The sequence below is a fragment of the Leopardus geoffroyi genome, chromosome B1 (assembly GCF_018350155.1).
Source record: "Leopardus geoffroyi isolate Oge1 chromosome B1, O.geoffroyi_Oge1_pat1.0, whole genome shotgun sequence".
Lineage (NCBI taxonomy): Eukaryota > Metazoa > Chordata > Mammalia > Carnivora > Felidae > Leopardus > Leopardus geoffroyi.
In genome coordinates this window covers 61,408,516-61,429,890 of record NC_059327.1, presented here as the reverse complement: position 1 = coordinate 61,429,890, position 21,375 = coordinate 61,408,516, and the positions used below count along the sequence as shown (strand labels likewise).

General features: G+C 34.6%; 1 protein-coding gene across 4 annotated transcripts in view; it reads right to left on the bottom strand.

The window, feature by feature from the left end:
- SPOCK3 (SPARC (osteonectin), cwcv and kazal like domains proteoglycan 3) overlaps window positions 1–21,375 on the bottom strand; it is a 483,277-nt gene that overhangs the window by 44,846 nt on the left and 417,056 nt on the right. For all 4 annotated transcript variants that reach the window (XM_045463719.1, XM_045463712.1, XM_045463701.1 and 1 more), the window contains one exon: window positions 2,961–3,080. In XM_045463719.1, coding sequence (XP_045319675.1) covers window positions 2,961–3,080 — 120 coding nt within the window. The remainder of the gene's footprint in view (window positions 1–2,960; window positions 3,081–21,375) is intronic.

The following is a 21,375-nucleotide window of genomic DNA, read 5'->3' as shown; positions in this document are numbered from 1 at the left end:
AAAAGTCCCCCCCCCACTAATATTTTGTTTTCAAATTCACTGCTAATTATGGAAATGAAAATTAGATTTACAATGAAATAAAATAGCATGCTAAACAAAATGGAAAAGTTAAAAAGAATGGTAATATTTTTTGCTGCTAGGGATAAAGGCAAAAGTGAACTCTTATGTTTTGCTGTTAGAAATTAGAAATACCAGGGTGCCTGGGTGGCCAGTCAGTTGAACGGCAGAATTAGATTCAAGTAATGATCTCACAAGTTCAAGCCCCACTTCAGATCTTCTGTCCCCTCCCCAAATTATGCTCTCTCTCTCTCTCTCTCTTTCTCTCTCTCTCTCTCTCATTCTCTCTCTCTCTCTCACTATCTCTCTCAAAATAAATAAGTAAACTTAAAAAAAGAAATTATAAATACCCTAAGATTTTTGCAAAGCATCCTAGCAACGTCTATTATGATTTATCATTTAAAATGCATGCACATTTTGACCCAACACCTCCACTTCTTGGAATCTTTCTTAGAAATAAAAGCATAACAATCAATTGCAGAATTGATTGTCATGCAGAAAATAATGGAAACAGTACAAAACTATTCTTAGGAGAAAAATTGATTGATTAAATTGTGGTATACACAGACAATGTAGTATTTTGACTTCTCTGTTTCTTCCATTCATTAATTCTATTCATTTTTATTTAGCTAGTACTATGTGTCAAACTAGTCTGTACTCTGATAATACATTGGTAAATAAAGATCTTTGCCTCCACTGAGTTCACAGTCATCTAGTGGGGGAGGGGGGAAAGAGAGAGAAAGAGAGAGAGAGAAAGAGAGAGAGAGAGACAACAAATAAATAAATAGATTATTACTATGGTAGTGAGAAATGTTATGAAGGAAAAATAAAAATAGAAAGAAAATAGGAAATACAATGAGTGGATTGGTTCACAAATTAAATATGATGAAATCAGGAGAAAACTCACTTGGATGATGTACCGATCTGAGGAATTGAGGGAGTCAGCCATTTTTCTTCTAATGATTTGTCTTATGTGTTCTAATGGAAATTTACTCCTGTTGGCCTCTGACCATTTCAAGTAGTGTAAGTAATCTTAGGGCCGCCACTATTTCATTCACTTTCCAAAGATATTCAACTACTTAAGAGGTTCTTGTAATTAACCCACTATATTAAGAGTGTGTAATTTTTTTGAAATAAGAAGCTGGAATGAGAAATAATATTTATGAATGTGTACATTTAACCAGGCACTGTGCTGAGTTCTACAAGCTCTCCTTTTTTTTTAATTTTTTTTAAATATATTTTTGAGACAGAGAGAGACAGAGCATGAGCAGGGGAGGGGCAGAGAGAGAGGGAGACACAGAATCTGAAGTAGGCTCTGGGCTCTGAGTTGTCAGCACAGAGCCGGACGCGGGGCTTGAACTCATGGACAGTGAGCATGACCTGAGCTGAAGTAGGAGGCTTAACCGACTGAGCCACCCAGGCTCCCCTACAAGCTCTCCTATTATCCATCTCCAAATACAGGTGAGATCACTAGTCTGAACTCAAGTTCAAAGGAGAAATTTGAGAGCAAGCAGTAATTTAAGTATGAGAATTGGTAGGATAGGTGTAGACATGAATTTTAAAAGATCAATATGTAAGCATCCGGAATAAACTATTACCCCACCTCAGATATGTTTACTTCATGAATATAAGGACTAATACATTCTGTTGTTTCTATTAAGACTTGTCACATTTTGCTTACACTGAAGTCATCCAAAAAGTTGACATCTGCCAAAAATGTAATCAATAATTCCAAAGACAAACCTGAAGAACACTCTTAAAGAGTAGGGAAAATATTATAATTTCTTTCTGAAGTTCATAAGAAGAAACATAGACAGTCATCACACATTCAGATATAATTATTATGTCTATCAGTGATAGCTTCATTAGTTTAATTAAAAAGAATTATTGAATTATTTAAGAACATATATAAGACCACAAATAGAAAAGGTTGGGACTGTGGAAAAATTCCTTGATGAAAAGAAAAAAAAATAAGGCATTTTAGGAAATAAAATTATGGATAATCATGCCATCTATGATGTTATTTTGTCAGAAACTGCTATTTCAGGATTGCAAGGGAGACTGAATGGGTCATGTCACCATGAGCAAAGCAGGGCACACACTTGGGACTTTGTCAACTACAAGGTGCTGCTTCTAATCACTGACCTATCACTTCTTGTATTTAAGAGCAAATATTTCAACTTTGATAAGTTCCCCAAATTAAGCTCATATTTCAATATCTTTCTTTTACATGTATTAAATATGTAATAAATATTTTTATAAATAAAAAATATAAAATGAAAAGTTCATAAAATTATTCATAACAAGTACTTCTTTCAATTTCCATTTCTTATTGCTGAGGAATTAGAAAACACGCTGAGGAAATTACACAGATGATAAAAAAAAATCGTATAATGTTCAAATGGCTCTTGCTTTCTTCTTTTTTATGAATCTGATTTGCAGTGTGTCATTGAAGGTATCCTTTTTGTCTACTGATTTTGTTGGGTCAAAGTAGAAATCTCTAAAAAGCCATCATGAAAAGGTCAACCTGTGGGAAGCACAGGGGCTAATTGTGTCTGTAAAAATCTAAGTACTCTAACATTCTTACTTTCATTTCCTGTGTTGTTTCATTCTTTACCACTCCTATCAAAACGCTGAAAAATATTCCTACTCTTTCACTTCAGCTGGAAGTTAATGTTGTCTCTGTGGGGATATTTATTTTTTACCAATAAGGGTTGTCACAAAATGTTTTATTTCCTTGCAAAATACTCTGAGTGTGCTTGGAAGTAATAACAATGTTCTGATATTTGTTCAGCACCTAAGCAAAGAATAAATTTTGAAATATGTGTTTTGATCTAGGTGATTCATTGGAAAGGAAATCCCATATCAAAGACAATGGCACATATCAAATTTAGAAATCTTACTGCTTCTCTCAGGCCGTAGTAAGGCTTTTGTCTTCTTGTTTTGGCTTCCACTTTCATGAAGGGCCTTGAACCAGTCCCGCAGTCTGTTTGCCACTTCCCTGAACTCCAGGTCACTGCATGCTGAAAACAGAAAGAACCAACACAAATCTTGAATAATAACTTAGCATAATGCCAGTGCTAGTTCTCAAATTATCCCAATAATGAAAAGTAACAATGAGTAAAAAAAGAAATATGACACAATGTTTAAGTATGTTTCACCTTCTTAAAAATGAAAAATACGTGTTTCAAACATAACAAGGTGTAATATGATGATAACATTTTATTCAATAAAGGAAAATTATTCGCGGAATTCTATTTCCACTCAGTGGAATATAGCACTTGATTGAATGTTCTTATTATTAATATCACATAAATTCGGTTATAATATTTCTGTGCCAAACACATTTGTCACGGTAACATGGTAGATGATCTGGGGAAATAAAAGGTTGAATATTCAAAGTGCATACTTACACATTTATTATTTGCCATAGCTATTATAATTTGTTATGATTTATAAATATGCATTGGCATATTAAATATGTTTAGGAATTATCAATTATAAATATATGCTGTCTCTATTTGGTTAATTCTACATGTATTTTTAAGCATAGAAAAAGAAAAGCTATCTTATTCGACATTAGGAAAGATGGTAAAATATTTAACAAAATGATATAAATTTCTACTTTAAGAATAAGGGGTTAGCAAACCTTGACATTTGGAACTTAAATTAATTCCTATTTTAAAAAAAATACTGTTATCTGCCAATAATTATATTCTTTAGAATAGTCTCTATAATAAAGGGTAGTAGAATATGTTATTTATGTTATCTATGTGTGCATCTATGTGTATGTGTGTGATTGTGTATGTGAGATATTAATGCCAAAATATGGTATGTCAAATCTAGTCATTTGTTGCCAAAATATTTTGAAAATATATGAAATATTTATTTACATTGTTTAGAGGGCATTGTTACTGTGGGTCTAACTCCTCTGCAATTTCCTGAACTGACAAGCATTCTTTAATAGTACTCTTGTTCGTTTGTTAAAAATAAGTAATTTACATGCTGATTTATAAATGTTACATTACATTTACTATAAACTATATACATTATACCACTATGTGTATGATATATAATGGACCATTTGTAATATAATACAAAAAATATAGTATAATATAATGTGATATAATTTAAGACCATTTCTTATTATTACCAATTCTTAGTATTATAAAATTCCAGATTAGTAGGACCTTCCAAGTACCTAGTAGGGTGGCTGATTCATATCAGCAAAGCATTGTGATATTTTAGAACAATGGAGGCAAAAATGAGATTCCACAAGCTGCCAAAGGGAAGAGGAATAAACATTGTCATATACAAGAAACAAGGATTCAGAATGTCTTAATTTTTCATTAGTGACATTGGCAGTCAGAAAAACAATTGAAAAATTGCTTTGTATTTTAAACTGAGAATCCCATTTCCAGGAAAATCAGGCGAGAGAATAAGCTAGAGAGATCTTCTAATTTACGAGATTAAAAAAAAAATCTTTCTTTAGGAAGCTACTGGAGGGTGTGATACACCAGACAGAGAACCGAGAAAGAGGATGGTCAAGACACAGGAAATAAAAGATGTAAGAGGTCGGGGGTGGGGGGAAGGGATTTTTAGGGTAATGGTAGAGTCCCAGAATGCACGTGTTGTGCCAAGTGTAGAGGCAGATGGTAGTAGGTTTGAAAATCCTTGGTCAAGGGCAGAGCAATGTAAAGAATTCACCGCTATCCTTTCATCCAGGGAAAACAGTGAGTTATAGTGAATGTCCCAGAAGACATCACTTTACAGATAGGATCTACAATGGCTGAGACTCAGTGATAAGATAGTATATAGTACACTCCTAATATGATTATTTACACTCTAGCCTGGTATCTCTGTTTAACTAAACATCTAGGCAAAAGTCTCCTGCTATAAACTGTTACACTAAAGAAAAAAAAAGAAGCCCACTGAAAAAGAAGAATTCTTCTTCATATGCATGTATGCATCACATATCTCTCTGGAAGAATATACAGAAAGTGACCAAGACTAATTATCTCTAGTTAGAGGAACCAGATGAATATAGGGAAGTGGTGTAAGAGTGTCTTATTTTTACCATTCATATTTTTCCCTTTTGATTTGTGTCTATATAGCTGTATTAATATTCAAATTCAAATTCAAATTTCTGTAAAAATTAATGACCATGAATTAATGCTTTACCTAGCAATTCCTTTTCTTAAAAATTATCATACAGTATACTACATATATACCAACTAACTTAAATTCTACCATATTATTTTAACAGCTCTCTTACAATAGCAAGTGTGTTAACAAAACTGTCAATCAGCAGTGGCCTGGTGAGATTATTCAGGTACATCTATCCAAGGCAGCTTTATAAATCATTAATAATGTTTAGAAGGTCATTATGTACTCATATAGACCTCAACCACAATATAGCTGTCTTTTTTATAAAAACAAAACAAACAAAACAAAAACATAAGGAAGAAAAGTATATTTAGTATGCTTCCATTTGCATAAACAGGTAGGAAAAGTGCATTTGTTGATATATGTTTAAAATATCTCTGGAAATACACATAAAAGATTGAAACATTGTCACCTCTGCAATGAGAATTGGATGGTAGGGTCATAGATTTCTGGGATACATCAATATATGTACATTCATATATTTAAGAGTTACAGCATATTAATTCATTACCTACTTTAAGCAAATGAAGATTTAAAGATGAAATTTAGTTCTTTATTTCCTTGGTCTATCTTATGTTTTTTTCTCCCATACTGGACCCAGCAAAGAGCAAAGTTTTATCCAATAAAATACCTGCTAAAGAATGATTAAGTTTGAACAGATTGGTATATATTTTCTTTACTTGTGTTTGTAAATATAGCACTTATTATAGCGTTAATATAGTATTAGTACAGCACTTTAAAATTTTACCCAAATATGAAACATCATATATATTTATTGTGTATCACACACACCTTAACTCGTTTCTTTCTCTTTTTTTTTAATTTTTTTATTTATTTTTTTTGAGAGAGTGAGAGAGAGTGAGCAGGATAGGGGCAGAGAGAGAGAGGGGAGAGAGAGAATCTCAAGCAGGCTCCACACTGTCAATGCAGAGTCCAACATGAGGCTTGAACTCACAAACCATGAGATCATGACCTGAGATGAAATCAGGAGTCAGATGCTTAACCAACTGAGTCCGCCCAGGTGTCCCTTAGCTTAAATTTCAATATAAGGTTATGCATATATTGTAATGAAATATTTTAGGACTTAAGAATCCTGCAGTAATAATTATAGTAATAATAAATATAATAATATAATATAAATTATAAAATATAACAATGATAATAGCAGCTAGCACTGCATACTTACTGCTATGATTACATTTATTAACATGTTTAATCCTTATAGAAATTCTATGATTATATTGGTATTGTGTCCATTTAAGTGTTAGGAAATTGAGGCATTGGGAGCTGTAGAACTAACTTGCCTGAGGTCAGACGGGTAAGTGGCAGAACCAAGTTATGAATTCAAAAATATGGAATTCAGTGTCCAAGGTTTAATCCTTATAGCAAACCAATAATAATAACAACAAGAAAGTGGTACACTCCAACTCAGAAAAACAAGTCAAGCATTTCTTCACTCAAAGCTTATACATTTCCATTTCGGGAAGTTATGATTGTAGTGATGTGAGATGATCATTATTGTATAGACATCATATAACATATATGAAGTTAGCGAAACTTATTTTTAGAAGACAGTAAGTAACACAAAACCTGTATAAATATATCTTCTTGACTTTAAAGGAATCACATGACTTCAAGTCCAATCTTTTTAAAAAATTTTTTTAATGTTTATTTAATTTTAAGAGATAGAGACAGAGCACGAGTGGGGGAGAAGCAGAGACATAGGAAGACTGAATCTGAAGCAGGCTGCAGGCTCCGAACCTTTCACACAGAACCCGATGCGGGGCTCGAACCCATGAACCGTGAGATCATGACCTGAGCTGAAGTCAGACGCCTGACTGACTGAGCCACCCAGGCGCCCCTAAGTCCAATTTTTAATGCCAAAGAAAAAAAAAAGTCACAGAGATCTCACTGAACAATAAGCTACAGTTTATGCTACTACATATTCTGGAGTAGTTAACAAGAGCCCCAAATGGAGGCTAGTCAGTAAGACTTCCCTTTTCTTCCTCTTCCTCTTTTCCTCCTCCTCCTCCTCCTCCTCCTCCTCCTCCTCCTCCTCCTCTTCCTCCTTCTTCTACTTCTTCTTCTTCATATTTTCTTAGAGAAGCTAACAGCGCCATTATTTTTTATAAGTCATGAGTCAAGCTGTCCTTGTCACACACACAAAAAGGAAATGGCTAGTTTAAACAATATATAAATATAGCTTTATTTATAGAATGACATTTCTACTTTACTGGCGACCAAATCTTTGAGGCAGACATGTTCCAACTGAAGCAGAACCAGTCAGATCTCACTGTTGAAGTGTCTAAAAGTTGTCAGTGATTTACTACTGTTGTTTCCCACAAGGAGTCAATTGATGTCTTTTCTTCATATTCTCCAACAGTTCTACTACATGGATTCTCTTTCTAGAGATAATATCTTGCATTTATACAGCATGAAATGCCTTTAATGAGGTTTTGCATTTGATTTTACTATCAAGCCTGGATGATTAGGTAACGGATTATGATAGTTTTTTTTTTTTACTGCTATGGAAACTGAGATATATAGCCAATAAAGCATATTGACTATTATAGCCAATAAAGCATATTGACTATTATAGCCAATAGTGAACAAAAACAGTACTTGGAACTCACTGATATAATTGTATTTGTAGTCAGGAATAAAAAACAGAATAATAAATCATAATAAACATAGCTTTAAACTAAAATTTTTTAACTTTATTTATTTATTTTGGGGGGGTTGTGGGCAGACAGGGAGAGAGAGAATTCCAAGCTGGCTCCACGCTGTCAGTGCAGAGCTCAACATGGAGCTCGATCCCACTAACTACGAGATCATGACTTGAGCTGAAACTAAGAGTCAGATGCTTAACCAACTGAGCCACCCAGGCACCCCTAAACTAAATGTGAATAAGAGAAAAGCTAAGTTTCAATGTAATGTTCTTCAGTTGTGCCAAATTATTAATTAGAGCATGGTATTACATATAGAAAAAAACAAGAAGAAAGTTAAGAGATCTTGGAAATTTAAGCTATACATGTATTTATTTGTAGTCACACACATAATCACATATTTAGCAAGACAAAATATTTAATAGAATGGGTGGAGATAAAACCAAAAACAATGCAATAGTGTAAAATAAAAACAAAAGAGAGAGATTAAAGAGGAAGAACATAAAAGAATGAATAGAAGGTATGGAGGATTAGTTCAATATTTGATTTACAGAAGTTATTTAAAGAGAAAACAGAATTTGAAATTGAGAAAATCATTTCAAAATATAGAAAATACTTCCTATAACAGAAAGAGAGAAGTTTTCAGAGAAAGGGGGACTGCTGAGTTCTTAGGTGAATGAATTAAACATACACATATATAAACACCAAGACATCTTTTAAAATTTAGAATATGAAATATAAAAAAGATTATAAGAGCTTTCAAAAGAAAACAAAAATAAATAAACAAAAAGCAAGCAAAAGGTTATTACCACAGGCCAAGAATCAGTATCCCAAAAATCATTAGCAATAATGGATTATAGGCAAATGTGAAACAAGCCTTCAAAGTTCTAAGGACAATGGATTTTAATGTAGTATCTCATATCTGTTATTAGTAAGAAAATAGGACATAATAAAGGCATTTTCAGATATGCAAGAACTCAGGGATTTTTGCATCCCATGCCACCATGAGAATGGGCCTCAGCAAAATGAGAGGACATTAAGAAAAGGACATGAGGTTCACAAAAGAGGCACTCCACTCAAGAAAAACTTAGAAGCATAGTACTGAAACTACTTGCATAGTGCATCTAAAGATAGAACAGAGCTGATGGACAGTGAGAGGCAGAGTGTGATTTGACAAAAGAGTCTCTAATTGACAACTTGTGAAAAGTTATCATAGTCATGACACAGGCAGTTGGGATGTAAAATGGTAGACTACATTTAAAATTGATGCTAGTAATATTCTCCCTTGAGATAGAAAAAGAATGCATTATTATCCTATATACCTACCATGAATTATCACTTGCAGTGAACAATATTTACATCATCATGATGCTGTAAAAATTGCTGGTGTGCAAATTGACTCTTATAAAGAATTTACAGAAGACTTAACAATTGTTAGAGAAATTAATTCAAGTGATATCAACTTTGGCAATGAATACTCCAATGATAGACACCAGAGAGAGTGGGGTGGGAATGAAGACACAGAAAGGGAGGCGCGGTAATGCTAATGTCCTCATTTTACAACATGAGGAGACAAGACGTTCCTATGGAATTGGAAACAGGTGGTTAAATGTTTTTGGTTTCTTGCTAATATTTTTTGCTGTTTAAATTGTAATCAGTGGAACAGTAGGAATAGTCACGTAATTATTTTGGAAAGTAGGAGGGAAATGAAATATATTCTCATTTATCAAAGCAGAGAACCTAAAGGTAATGTTTGAAGTTGATAAATAGCCATTTCCCAAATGAGCTAATCACCAGATGGGGAAAACCAGCAAAGCTTAAAAATGGTTAGCTCTATGACCCAGGGGTGGGGATGAGAAGTAGGGCAGGAAGTTGATTGTTGACTTTCATTATAATCCCTTCCATACCTTTTGCCTTTTTAACCAGTAAGAGAGGGTCCCTCCCCTTCCTGCATTGCCTCTCTCCATGGAAACTGCTGGGCAATACTAAATGCATATTGTGGGCATAAGAGCTGAAGGGGGACAATTAACATTTATCAATCATAAAATCAAACATTGAGGTATTAGTTTCCTTTATAACACCTGTTAGGTTAGAGGATTTGTTGCCTCATTTCAAATCATAGTTATTTGGTGGCAAAGCCGGTACTTCTAATTCAGAACAATTTCTATGATGTCCAACAAGCATCTCTTCTCTGCCAATAAACAATAGAAGATATCAGTGACAGATCTACTCAAGGATACTGTGCATTCAACATTTTAGGTTTCTGACATTACCAGAGAAAATCACATTTAGTGAATATTGATGGAAAGATATTCAGAACATTTCAGTGCCTTCCAGAAGTCCAAGACATTTTCCTTTTGGAGGCCCTAACCAGCAGCATACGTTAAAAATAATATTTTAGTTATGAAGTCTTTGCAAATATTTTTATAATTTTGCAGGTTGATTTTCTTTTGCCAACAATGAACTCATTTAATTTAAACTTGGCAATGATTTATCTGAAAGCATTGGGCAAAACAAGAATTTTGCCAAATTAAAAACCACGTACTTCCTGAAATTTAATTGTATTTTATAAATATAAAATTTTAAATTTTATAAACGTAAAATTTTAAATTTTATAAATGTAAAATTTTAAATTTTATAAATGTAAAATTTTAAATTTATAAATATAAAATTTAAAATTTAATGAGGTTGACATGTTTATAACTATTCAACATTTTAGTTTTCATTATTCATTTTTCTTTTCATTTTGTATTTTAGGGACAATAAATATTTTCTCAAGTCTCAAACACTTTCTATCTTTCTTTCTTTTTTCTCCCCAAACACTTTCATAGGCTCTTACATTTTCGTAGGTACCACACTCTCTGACTTTTACAAAAAAAAAAAATGCTAAAGTGCTCTTGATATGCTTATGTAATTAGGTCATCATTTACAAAGAAAGAATACTGGTGCCTGTCACTATGAGCTGTTGTTCATGGAAACACTGTTATGTAATAAGAATCTCAGATCTACATACAGACTTGCAGGCAGAGAGGAGGCGCTGGGAGGATTCAGATTGGTAGTGAAGTCCACACTGCAATTGTGTTCTAACTTCAGAGAATGTTATCAGTTTTGTTCCAATTGTAGGTTTAGCAAACTGATTGTTATCTGTCTCTATTAGGCTTGACTCATTATGCTTCAAACAATCGCTCTCAGTCATCATTCATTCTTGCTAAATATTAAAAAATAATCACGGAGCGCCTGGGTGGCTCAGTCGGTTAAGCGTCTGACTTCGGCTCAGGTCATGATCTCACGGTCCGTGAGTTCGAGCCCCGCGTCGGGCTCTGTGCTGACAGCTCAGAGCCTGGAGCCTGTTTCAGATTCTGTGTCTCCCTCTCTCTTTGCCCCTCTCCCATTCATGCTCTGTCTCTCTCTGTCTCAAAAATAAATAAACATTAGGGGCGCCTGGGTGGCGCAGTCGGTTAAGCGTCCGACTTCAGCCAGGTCACGATCTCGTGGTCTGTGAGTTCGAGCCCCGCGTCAGGCTCTGGGCTGATGGCTCAGAGCCTGGAGCCTGTTTCCAATTCTGTGTCTCCCTCTCTCTCTGCGCCTCCCCCATTCATGCTCTGTCTCTCTCTGTCCCAAAAATAAATAAACGTTGAAAAAAAAATTTTTTAAATAAATAAACATTAAAATATATATACATAAAAAAAACTAAAAAAATAAAAAAGATTCACAAAAGGACTCAAACATATTTGGTACCTTCCCCCACCCCCACCCTCTCACACTGTGTGCTTTTGGTTAAGAAGAGATTTTCCTAAGTCTCTGATTTTCTACGAAGTGAAGAAATGATACACCACCACACTTACTGCTGGTAAATAAAATGATTTGCCATCGCCCCTTCCAAACATTTGAAATTGTAAGTGATTCTAATCATCTCCTTGATGGCACTAGGTTGAAGTGTGACTGTGAATGTGGTACTGTGAACACCCGCAGAAAACAATTATTCTAAAGGGAAAAGGATCTAAGTTTGACTTGAGCTGAATATTTCCTTATAAGACCAGGTCTACTTCACAAAGAAAAGTCCAGCCAACGTCATGACCGATGTCTCTCAACATCAACTCCCGTACTCCCATACCATAGGCCATGGTGTCTTGAAGATGTGAAAGAGATTATGTAAGAGAAAAGGCTCCAAAGTGTATAATGTTTAAAGCCTATGAAAGTTTGAGACTTGAGAAAATATTTATTGGCCCTAAAATACAAAATGAAAAGAAAAATGGATAATGGAAACTAAATGCTTAAAGAAGAGTAGGGAGAGTTTACTTCTTGTTGAACTCCACTTTTAATTATTTGAGTATGGATAATCTATCCTTGAATTATCCTTGTTTTTTATATCTAGCTGTGCCAGCACATAAAGACATAATTAATAAATATTTGGTGAATAAACGACACAGATTTCCACATTTCTGAATGGTTTTATCACAAAACCTTGTATATTTGCTTTATTTGATCTTTTTTTTTCAATCCACATTCAGACAAAGATGACTTCAAATATGTAAATAAAATGAAATTGCATAACTTTGAAAAGTCTTTCAGCGTTTGTGCGTGTGCATGACATATAGCTTATATCCTTTCAGAATCTCCATCATCTTTTTCTGGGTTCCAGTCACCCTTCATACTGACTGTTTCATGCTAGATTTGAAAAGCCATTTATGAACTATTTAGTTGTTAGAGAATTTACACTCTAGTTCATATTACGTGATGATGAAAACATTTTTATTTTTTACTTTTTTATAAAGTAATTTTTACAGCAGCATGAAAAATCCATTTTTGATTACCAAAGTAAGAGATGCCAATTTTGTAAACATATACATTTTATAATGTATCTTTTTTTTTTTCAACGTTTATTTATTTTTGGGACAGAGAGAGACAGAGCATGAACGGGGGAGGGGCAGAGAGAGAGGGAGACACAGAATCGGAAACAGGCTCCAGGCTCTGAGCCATCAGCCCAGAGCCCGACGCAGGGCTCGAACTGACGGACCTCGAGATCGTGACCTGGCTGAAGTCAGACGCTTAACCGACTGCGCCACCCAGGCGCCCCTGTAATGTATCTTAATAAGAATAAACATAAAGCCATATATTTAACACCACCACCAATAGGTAGTCAATGTTGCAATATTTACTTTGCTTATCTGCTATGTAAATTTTGCATAGCTTGGACTATGTCAGAAAAATAATTTGAAATCTTACTCCTTTGTATTACATATAAAATGATAGTTTTGTTAGGTTATTAAAACATCTGACAGCAAAATATATGGTAGATGCAAAAATTCCATTATATGAATATATAACTTGTTTAAAATTCCCACAAATAAATTTTGTATGTAAGGAATACAATATTCTAATTTTTGTGCATATAAAAAAAGAGGATAAACTTTTATTTAACAAATTATTGCCATCTTTTCTTATTTCCTTTAAAAAAATCTTAGAAATGGAGTTACTGGGTCATAGAATATGAATATTTAATGGCTTTCGGTACATACGGACTACTTATTTCTGTAAAACACAAACTTAGCCTCACAAAACACTGTAAACATATTTAAAATGTGCACTGTTTTAGTATTAATTAATTTATTTATATTTTAATTTTTGAGAAACGAAGTAGTATAGATATGTAGTGATTTACACAAACTTAATGAAGGTTGGAAAAGTTCTCCAGCACAAAAATGGCTTGAGTTAACATACTTATCTAGGACAATCTAACTCAAATGAATATAGCATGCATAGTCTATAGAAGAACTTACATCACACAGTGAACGAAAAGATAGAAGATCCCTGAATACCTCCCAGGAATATGTTCATTAAGCTTCAAAGTAAATGGCAGTTTCTACATTCTGTTCAATTGTTAATCATGTTTTTAACCTGAAGTCTGGTCAGAAAGCTATTCCGAAGACAGAATGTAAAAATATATGCATTACTGCCTCCAGGGAGACAATACATACAGGAAACACAAACAGCATCTAAATTAGAGGGGTGCCTGGGTGTCTCAGTCGGTTAAATGTCCAACTTTGGCTCAAGTCATGATCTCATGATTCATGAGTTCGAGTCCTGCTTCGGGCTCTGTGCTGATAGCTCTGAGCGTAGAGCATGCTTTGGATTCTTTGTCTCCTTTTCTACCTGCCCCTCTCCCGTTTGCACGCTCTGTCTCTGTCTCTCTCTCTCTCAAAAATAAACATTAAAAATTTGTAAAAGGATGTCTAAATTAGAGAAAATATAAGTTAGAGAAAAAGAGAACATGTCCTGGCTAATAAGTAAATGATGCTGGACACCTTGCAGGTGTTTTAGAATGTTTTCTTCAAGAATCAATAGTTCAAAACCGTATGAGAAAATTTAAAAGCAGAGAGACTGAAGATGTTAGAGAAAGAAAGGACAAGAATAGCACGAACTCAGAAAAAGATCAGCATGTCTCTGACATTTGAAAAAAAGGAGGATGCCTCATCAAAGAAAATCTGGAAACTTTGCCTTAAATAAAGAGGAACTGAAATTTAAAAGAGAACATATATGTAAATAGAAACGTACACATATACACACAAATGCCTAATTATAGAATAGAATGCAGATAAGTCACATTTAGAGCAGGGTCCAATTTTAAATTATGCCTTTATTAAAAAGCTCAGTTAAATTTTCCTCCAAGCACTGTCACAGAGAGACAGAAGGATTAGGGGAGATCCTCTTAGACAAAAGTAAAAAATCAGGTAAGTTGCCCTCCAAATCCTCTCTGACAAACACAAACATACACAAGCACCCACCCATATACATCTTAGAGAATGATTCCTTACCAAGGATTATTTCAGTCTGTGTGAGGGGTGCGTTAAAGCCCTACTGAAATTTGTAAGTGATAAATTACAAAAGGGAAACCATGAGTCTTCAACATTGTGATAAATCACACAGTTTTATTAAAACATGAGCTGCAATTTCTATAGCCATTAAAGAATATTGATGTCCACAAGTGTATGTGAAACTTTCTGATTCATAAATAATTTTCTTTTTAAGAAGTAGCCTAAGGATTGAGGTGTTTTATTCTGAGAGGCATTCTGTTCAGACATTAGAGGGCACACATTGAATGGATGAGTCTCCAAGCAGGCATTTGGGCAGTAGTAATACATGATTCATTACCTGCTGACAGTCAGTGGCATTTAGGGTTATAAAAAGGGCTCTCTGAATAGCAGGAGCAACAAGGGACAGGATCAAGCAACGCAGTAGCATTCTAGGCAGACGTCTTAAAGATGACAAACTTTGTTGGAATATTTAATGTCCTACACAACATGGATAAATCCATTTCTGTGAGGCGAGAAGGAGAATAAATATCAAGTTGTGTCAACGCTTTTGAAACTAAAGCATTTGAACCAATGCATTTGAGACTTCAAATATCTGCTGATATTTTCTATTTTTTAGCTGATAGTTTCTATTAACGGAACATTACACCAATGCATAAACTGATCTTTGATATTTAATAATAATATAACCAAAAGGCTATTATTATTCCATGACGGGAGTTATTAATTTATATTTCTGGAGGGAACAGTGAGATATTTATGTCACTCATCTAAATATATAAAGAATTATTTCTATTCTTTTATTAAATGCAGATTAACTGAAGAGTTCATCAGAGTGAAAAAGCCTTAACTAACTTTGATAACTATCCCATATTTATTTGGAAACCACAGACCATGAAGTATTCTATAAAACTGAAGGGAAAGTGGGTTTCACTAGCAGCTTCTGTGGGATGAGGGAGTTTTAAGATTATTCTCACTGGTGAAGGGTGGTTATAGCACCCCGCTGTTATCTTCTGTTGGATTTAGGACTCCATGAGATCATATGACTTAAAGAAAATGCTTAGTAGGTATACTGGTTTTCCAGGGCTGCTATAACAAAATATTATAGACTGGGTGGCTTAAACAACATAAATTTATTTTCTCACAGTTTTGGATGACAGAATCCAAATCAAGGTGTTGACAGATTTGGTTCCTTCTAACAGAAGGCATCTCTCCTTGGCTTGCAGAATGGCTGCCTTCTCACTGCGTCCCCACATGGTCATCCCTCAGTCTGTGCAAACTGTGTCTTCATCTTCTCTTCTTATAAAGACATTGGTCACATAGGATCAGGACCTACCAATCTGACTTTATTTCGCCTTAATCAGATCTTTAAAGACTCTGTCTCCAAATACAGTCATATTCTCAGGAACTGGGAATTAGGACTTCTACATTCATGAATTCTGAGGGACACAATTCAGATTGTAACAGTAGACATGCATTGAGCTGATGGCACATTATCACAGTGCCACAGAAAATCATTCAAATACCGAAAACTCCCACGGTGGAGGTTAAAAAGCTCTTCTCAAATATATGTTTACCAGTATGTTTAAAATCTCTCTACAGTTCTGCATTTAAAAGTATCACTCACAATTGTATATTGAAGAAAGCGATAAGAAAAGAGAGCATACATTCCCCATTTGTTTCCAAATTGATTTCTAATCACTGCCAGCATGAGAAAAATACACTGATTAAACAGTGTATTCTACTACACCGCTTCCCCCATGCCTCACAGATCACATTTTTTGTTACATTTCATTTCATGAAAAAGGATTCCATAGTGAAAAGAGTTAAACACAGAGCTGCAAAAATTTTAAATATATTTATTTTCTGCATAATTTATCAAGAATTTGATTATTCTCTGGGGCCTCGGGGTGGCTCAGTCGGTTAAGCATAAGACTTTGGCTCAGGTCATGATGTTGCAGTTTCTGAGTTCGAGCTTCACATTGGGTTCATTGCTGTCAACCTGTCAGCACAGAGCCTGCTTCAGATCCTCTGCCCCTCTCTCTCTACCTCTCCCCCACTTGCACTCTTCCCAAAAATAATTAAATATTTAAAAAAAAATTTGCTTATGCTCTCAACCAGCATGTATCTCTAAGAGTGATAAAATGCATTGCACTACCAAAAATTTATTTATTTACTTTACCAGAGCCACATTTTCTTCTGGGCAAAAATGTTCTATGAAGATATATATCTAAATAGATACAGATAGATAGAGATAGAGATGGAGATAGAGATAGAGATAGAGATAGAGATAGAGATAGAGATAGAGACAGAGATATACAAATACATATACATAGAGATATACATAGATGTAAATATAGATATAGATACTTAATAAAAGGTAAATATAATTATATCTATCTTATCTTTTACATGAATGCCTAATCTTCTGCAAAGCACAATTAATAAATATGATAATAAATTGGACTTCAAAAATTATTGGTTGGATAGATGGATGGATAATTAGGTACATAAATGGAAGCTATCGCGCTATTCCATTTTTGTTAATTTTCTTTGAGATTCTTCTTTTGTAGGTCTGGAAATTTTGAGTATTCATAAAATATATTTGACAGTACATATATTTTGGAAACATAATATTACATTATACTGGGTTTTCTTTCCTTTTGGATGATAATTTATGTTCACATATAGATCTACAAATAGTAAAAACAATAGTGCTATCTGATTTGATAGATGAGGTGAGGTAATGCAGATCCATTCATATTATTATTTTATCTGATAGACTAATGGATTAATCTTTAATGGCAAAGATAGACATTAAAGGTTGTAGAAGGTTAGACAGTAATCAAAAAATGCATATTTAAACAGATGAATTCCATTTAGGAACCTGCCAAGAACTGCTTTTACTCTTGCATAATATTAATAGAAGGCATGCCTGCTATTACAATCAATTCTAGTAGCCATTAAGAGAATTACTGTAGGGTAAAAGTGAAGTCATAACCACAAAGGTTGGTATACTCAGCAATCATCTGAAATAATAAAAACTAACGGGCTTAGCAAGAGCAACATATATAAATATGAAACAAGTGGAAGAATTTTTAAGTTTACAAAACCCTACATGTTTCAGAAAATCCCTTACAATAAACACTAGTTAAATGGTGTAACCAATTTTCTTTCACATATAGCAAAAGATATCATCTAATACTGCATTAGGATGCAATTACTGTTCGTAGGAAAGCACAATAAAACATTAATACATCTGTACTCCCTATCCTGGATTCAAAGGTAATTGAGACTTGTAGAAAAGTAGTGTTATTTAAAAGTAGTGTTGATAAAAATGGTTATATAATGCAATATTGTTAGCATGTATGTATATTTTTCTTAACTACCTTATTTCTATTTAAATAGTATGTATATAAGAAATATGGAACAGTTAAATGTATTTAACTTCAATATAATTTGAATCCACAAATTAGAAAATGTCCTTATATAAATGTCTTAAAGTAAATTGTAAGTCTCCAGCCTTTGTTGTGACCTCAATATTAAATAACTTAAATCTTTTGATTATCAGCACTGTGTAATGGTACACATTTGAAAGCTTCTTTTTTGCATTTGCCATAAGTGAATAATTTTGTTTCAAAAAGGTCATCTCCTTGGAGATTGTTTATTTCTTAGGCACTTTACCCGTAATTGAGAGGAGTTTCCACCAGATGGAGGATGATGCTTCTATTTTGCATGCAAATGAGCTAAGTTATACAATGGTGAAACTGAAAGGCTATTTGCATGACTTTCAAAGAAATATTTCTGATAAAATAAAATATTATTTTAAAAACCTTAAACACCATTAATCCTATTTGTATCAAATATATGACTGTATCAGGTATGAAAAATTTTATTAAAATTTAAAAATATATGATTATTTGGATTATCAGCATCTTTTATTATGATTTATTTCTCTCAAAGTATACATTACTATGATTGTTTCAAATGCTTGCAACACTAACTAAAGCAAGTTTTAGTAGTATATCTATATCAGATTTGAAAATTAATGAGAATCCAGCCACGTGCCAGACCAAGCATCTGTACTTCATTGTTGAGTGTTTCAAATAATAAACAACTTATTGTAGGTGACACCAGTTCCTTGGAGAATGGAAGGAAGTCACAAAACTCTCAAGGTGCTTCATGACTAGCCACAGGATTGTGATTATGCATAACAACTGAAAGGAGGGGTGCCTGGGTGGCTCACTCGGTTAAGCATCCAACTCCGGCTCAGGTCATGATCTCATGGTTCGGAGGTTCGAGCCCTGCGTGGGGCTCTGTGCTGACAGCTCGGAGCCTGGAGCCTGCTTCAGATTCTGTGTCTCCCACTCTCTCTCTCTCTCTCTGCCCCTCCCTGGCTTCTACTCTCTCTTTCTCTCCAAAACAAGCAAACATTAAAAATTAAAAAAAAAAAAAAAACTGAAAGGAAATCATGGCTGATGGATTCTTGAGGTAAGATGGGTCATACCGTCATCTTCATTATTGGGGTTTCTTGCCTGTTTCAGGTACAGAGTGATTATAGAAGAAGTCATGCCTGGAATTATGAGAGCTCCATCATGCTACTGCTATGAATGTTGTATTGTGCCTGCCCTGTGCCCTTTATTAAAGCAAAGTAAACATATAATAAATTAAACCTATTGGTCTCATTAATTTGAACATCACTGTGAACTCAGGACTACTGAGGCTAGAAAGCAGAGTGAACACTGTACTTAATAATATAGTTTGATTACACTGACATTTCTGTTAGTTTCATTTCCCAATACTACCGTTTGAGTAGGACATATAACATGAAAAAAATTAAAAATTAATGATCATCTATTTCAACTGTTACATTCACCAAATGAGAAGGAAAAAAGTTCTTGGTTTCTGTATTCCTTCCCAGAAGGTATATACTTTCTAACTCTTGATCCCAGACAGCATTTGACTTTTATAATATTTCCTTTGTTCTAAAATTTTCTTTCCATGAAAGTTGATAGGATTTTCTTAAGATGTTCTCCTACCTCTTAGTCTTGAATTGTAACTGCTGGCAACACAGGACCGTTCCTTCCTTCTGTATTTTCTAGCGTGAAGCAAGACTTTGAACTGCATTTCCAGAATCCCTACCAGCATGCTTCCATATTAGCTTCCACTCAGCCAAGACTCACACTATATTTGGAATTCAGAAAAGGAACGGTAATGGTATTTTTATTCCTCTAGTAGGAGCAAGCCAACTTAAGAGTTGATACATGTGAGGTTTCCCAGCTGCCCTTCTGAATTTTCTCTTCCTAAAAATCATACTCACCTCTAGTTTATTTTGGTACCTACCATCTCACTACCTGCTAGCTAGAAAAACACAAATCTAGTATCTGCCTTCTTTGACTTTTATTTCTCCAACACTTTCAGTGATACGGCAATATATCATATTACCTTAAAATACCTAGAGTGGTTCAAGTATTTCTTTTTTTTTAATTTTTTTTAACATTTATTCATTTTTGAGAGAGAGGGAGAGACAGAGCATGAGGGGGGAACGGGCAGAGAGAAGGAGACACAGAATCTGAAACAGGCTCCAGGCTCTGAGCTGTCAGCACAGAGCCCGCCGCAGGGCTCGAACTCACAAACTACGAAATCCTGACCTGAGCCGAAGTTGGACGCTCAACAGACTGAGCCACCCAGGCGCCCCTCTTTTGTTTTTTTTAATGTTTATTTATTTGAGAGAGAGAGAGAGAGAGAGAGAGAAGGCACGAGTGGGGGAGGGGCAAAGACAGAGAGGGAGACACAGTCTGAAACAGGCTCTGGGCTCTGAGCTGTCAGCACAGAGCCCAACATGGGGCTCGAACTCGGGAATGGTGAGATCATGACCTGAGCTGAAGTCGACCGCTAAACCAACTGAGCCACCCAGGCACCCCTAGGTTCAAGTATTTCTAACTGAGCCTGTCTATAAAGTCCTCATGTACAGACAGGGGCAAAATGGGTTCCCTTGGGACTAAAAGTATTTCTGTTTGGCAACATGAAAATCTCATTATTTCTCAAATAGAAAAAAGTCATTTTGTTCTCACTTTAACATAAGAATCAGTACAATAGACTATTGATTTCAATGACCTTTTTAACAAATATCTGGTATTAGTAAATAGATATAAATTTGTTTTGATACAGCCTGCGAGTTTAAAAAACCAGAACGACAAGAAAACATGGGAATTGAAATGCATTTAGATGAAGTATAATAAAGTTCATAGAGGAATTTTGTTACACATCCCTCATTTATGAGGACCTTCAATAGTGAACGATAAATGGATGAACATCAGTAGGCTGCTGTGCCTGGAAGAAATGTGTACTTTTTCTTTCTTCCGTTCTTTGCCTGCCTGCCTGACCTCCCCCCCTTTCCTCTTTCTTTCCATCTTTTGATCCTTTCACTACTCTTAGGCAAGCTAATATAAGATGTCATTATGGACAACTGATCGGAAAAAATGAAGATCTTTTGTTAAACAGATTATATACTGTAGTGCCACTTCCTTTCGCTGCATAAGCAATCCTGTAACAGAAAAGAGTTAGGGGTCCTCAGAAAAAGAGAGAGGAGATACAGATTCTTGACACAAGAGAAGTCATTTTAGGCTCCCAGCTATTTTCTGTGACCTATGCCCTACCTGCGCCAGCACACT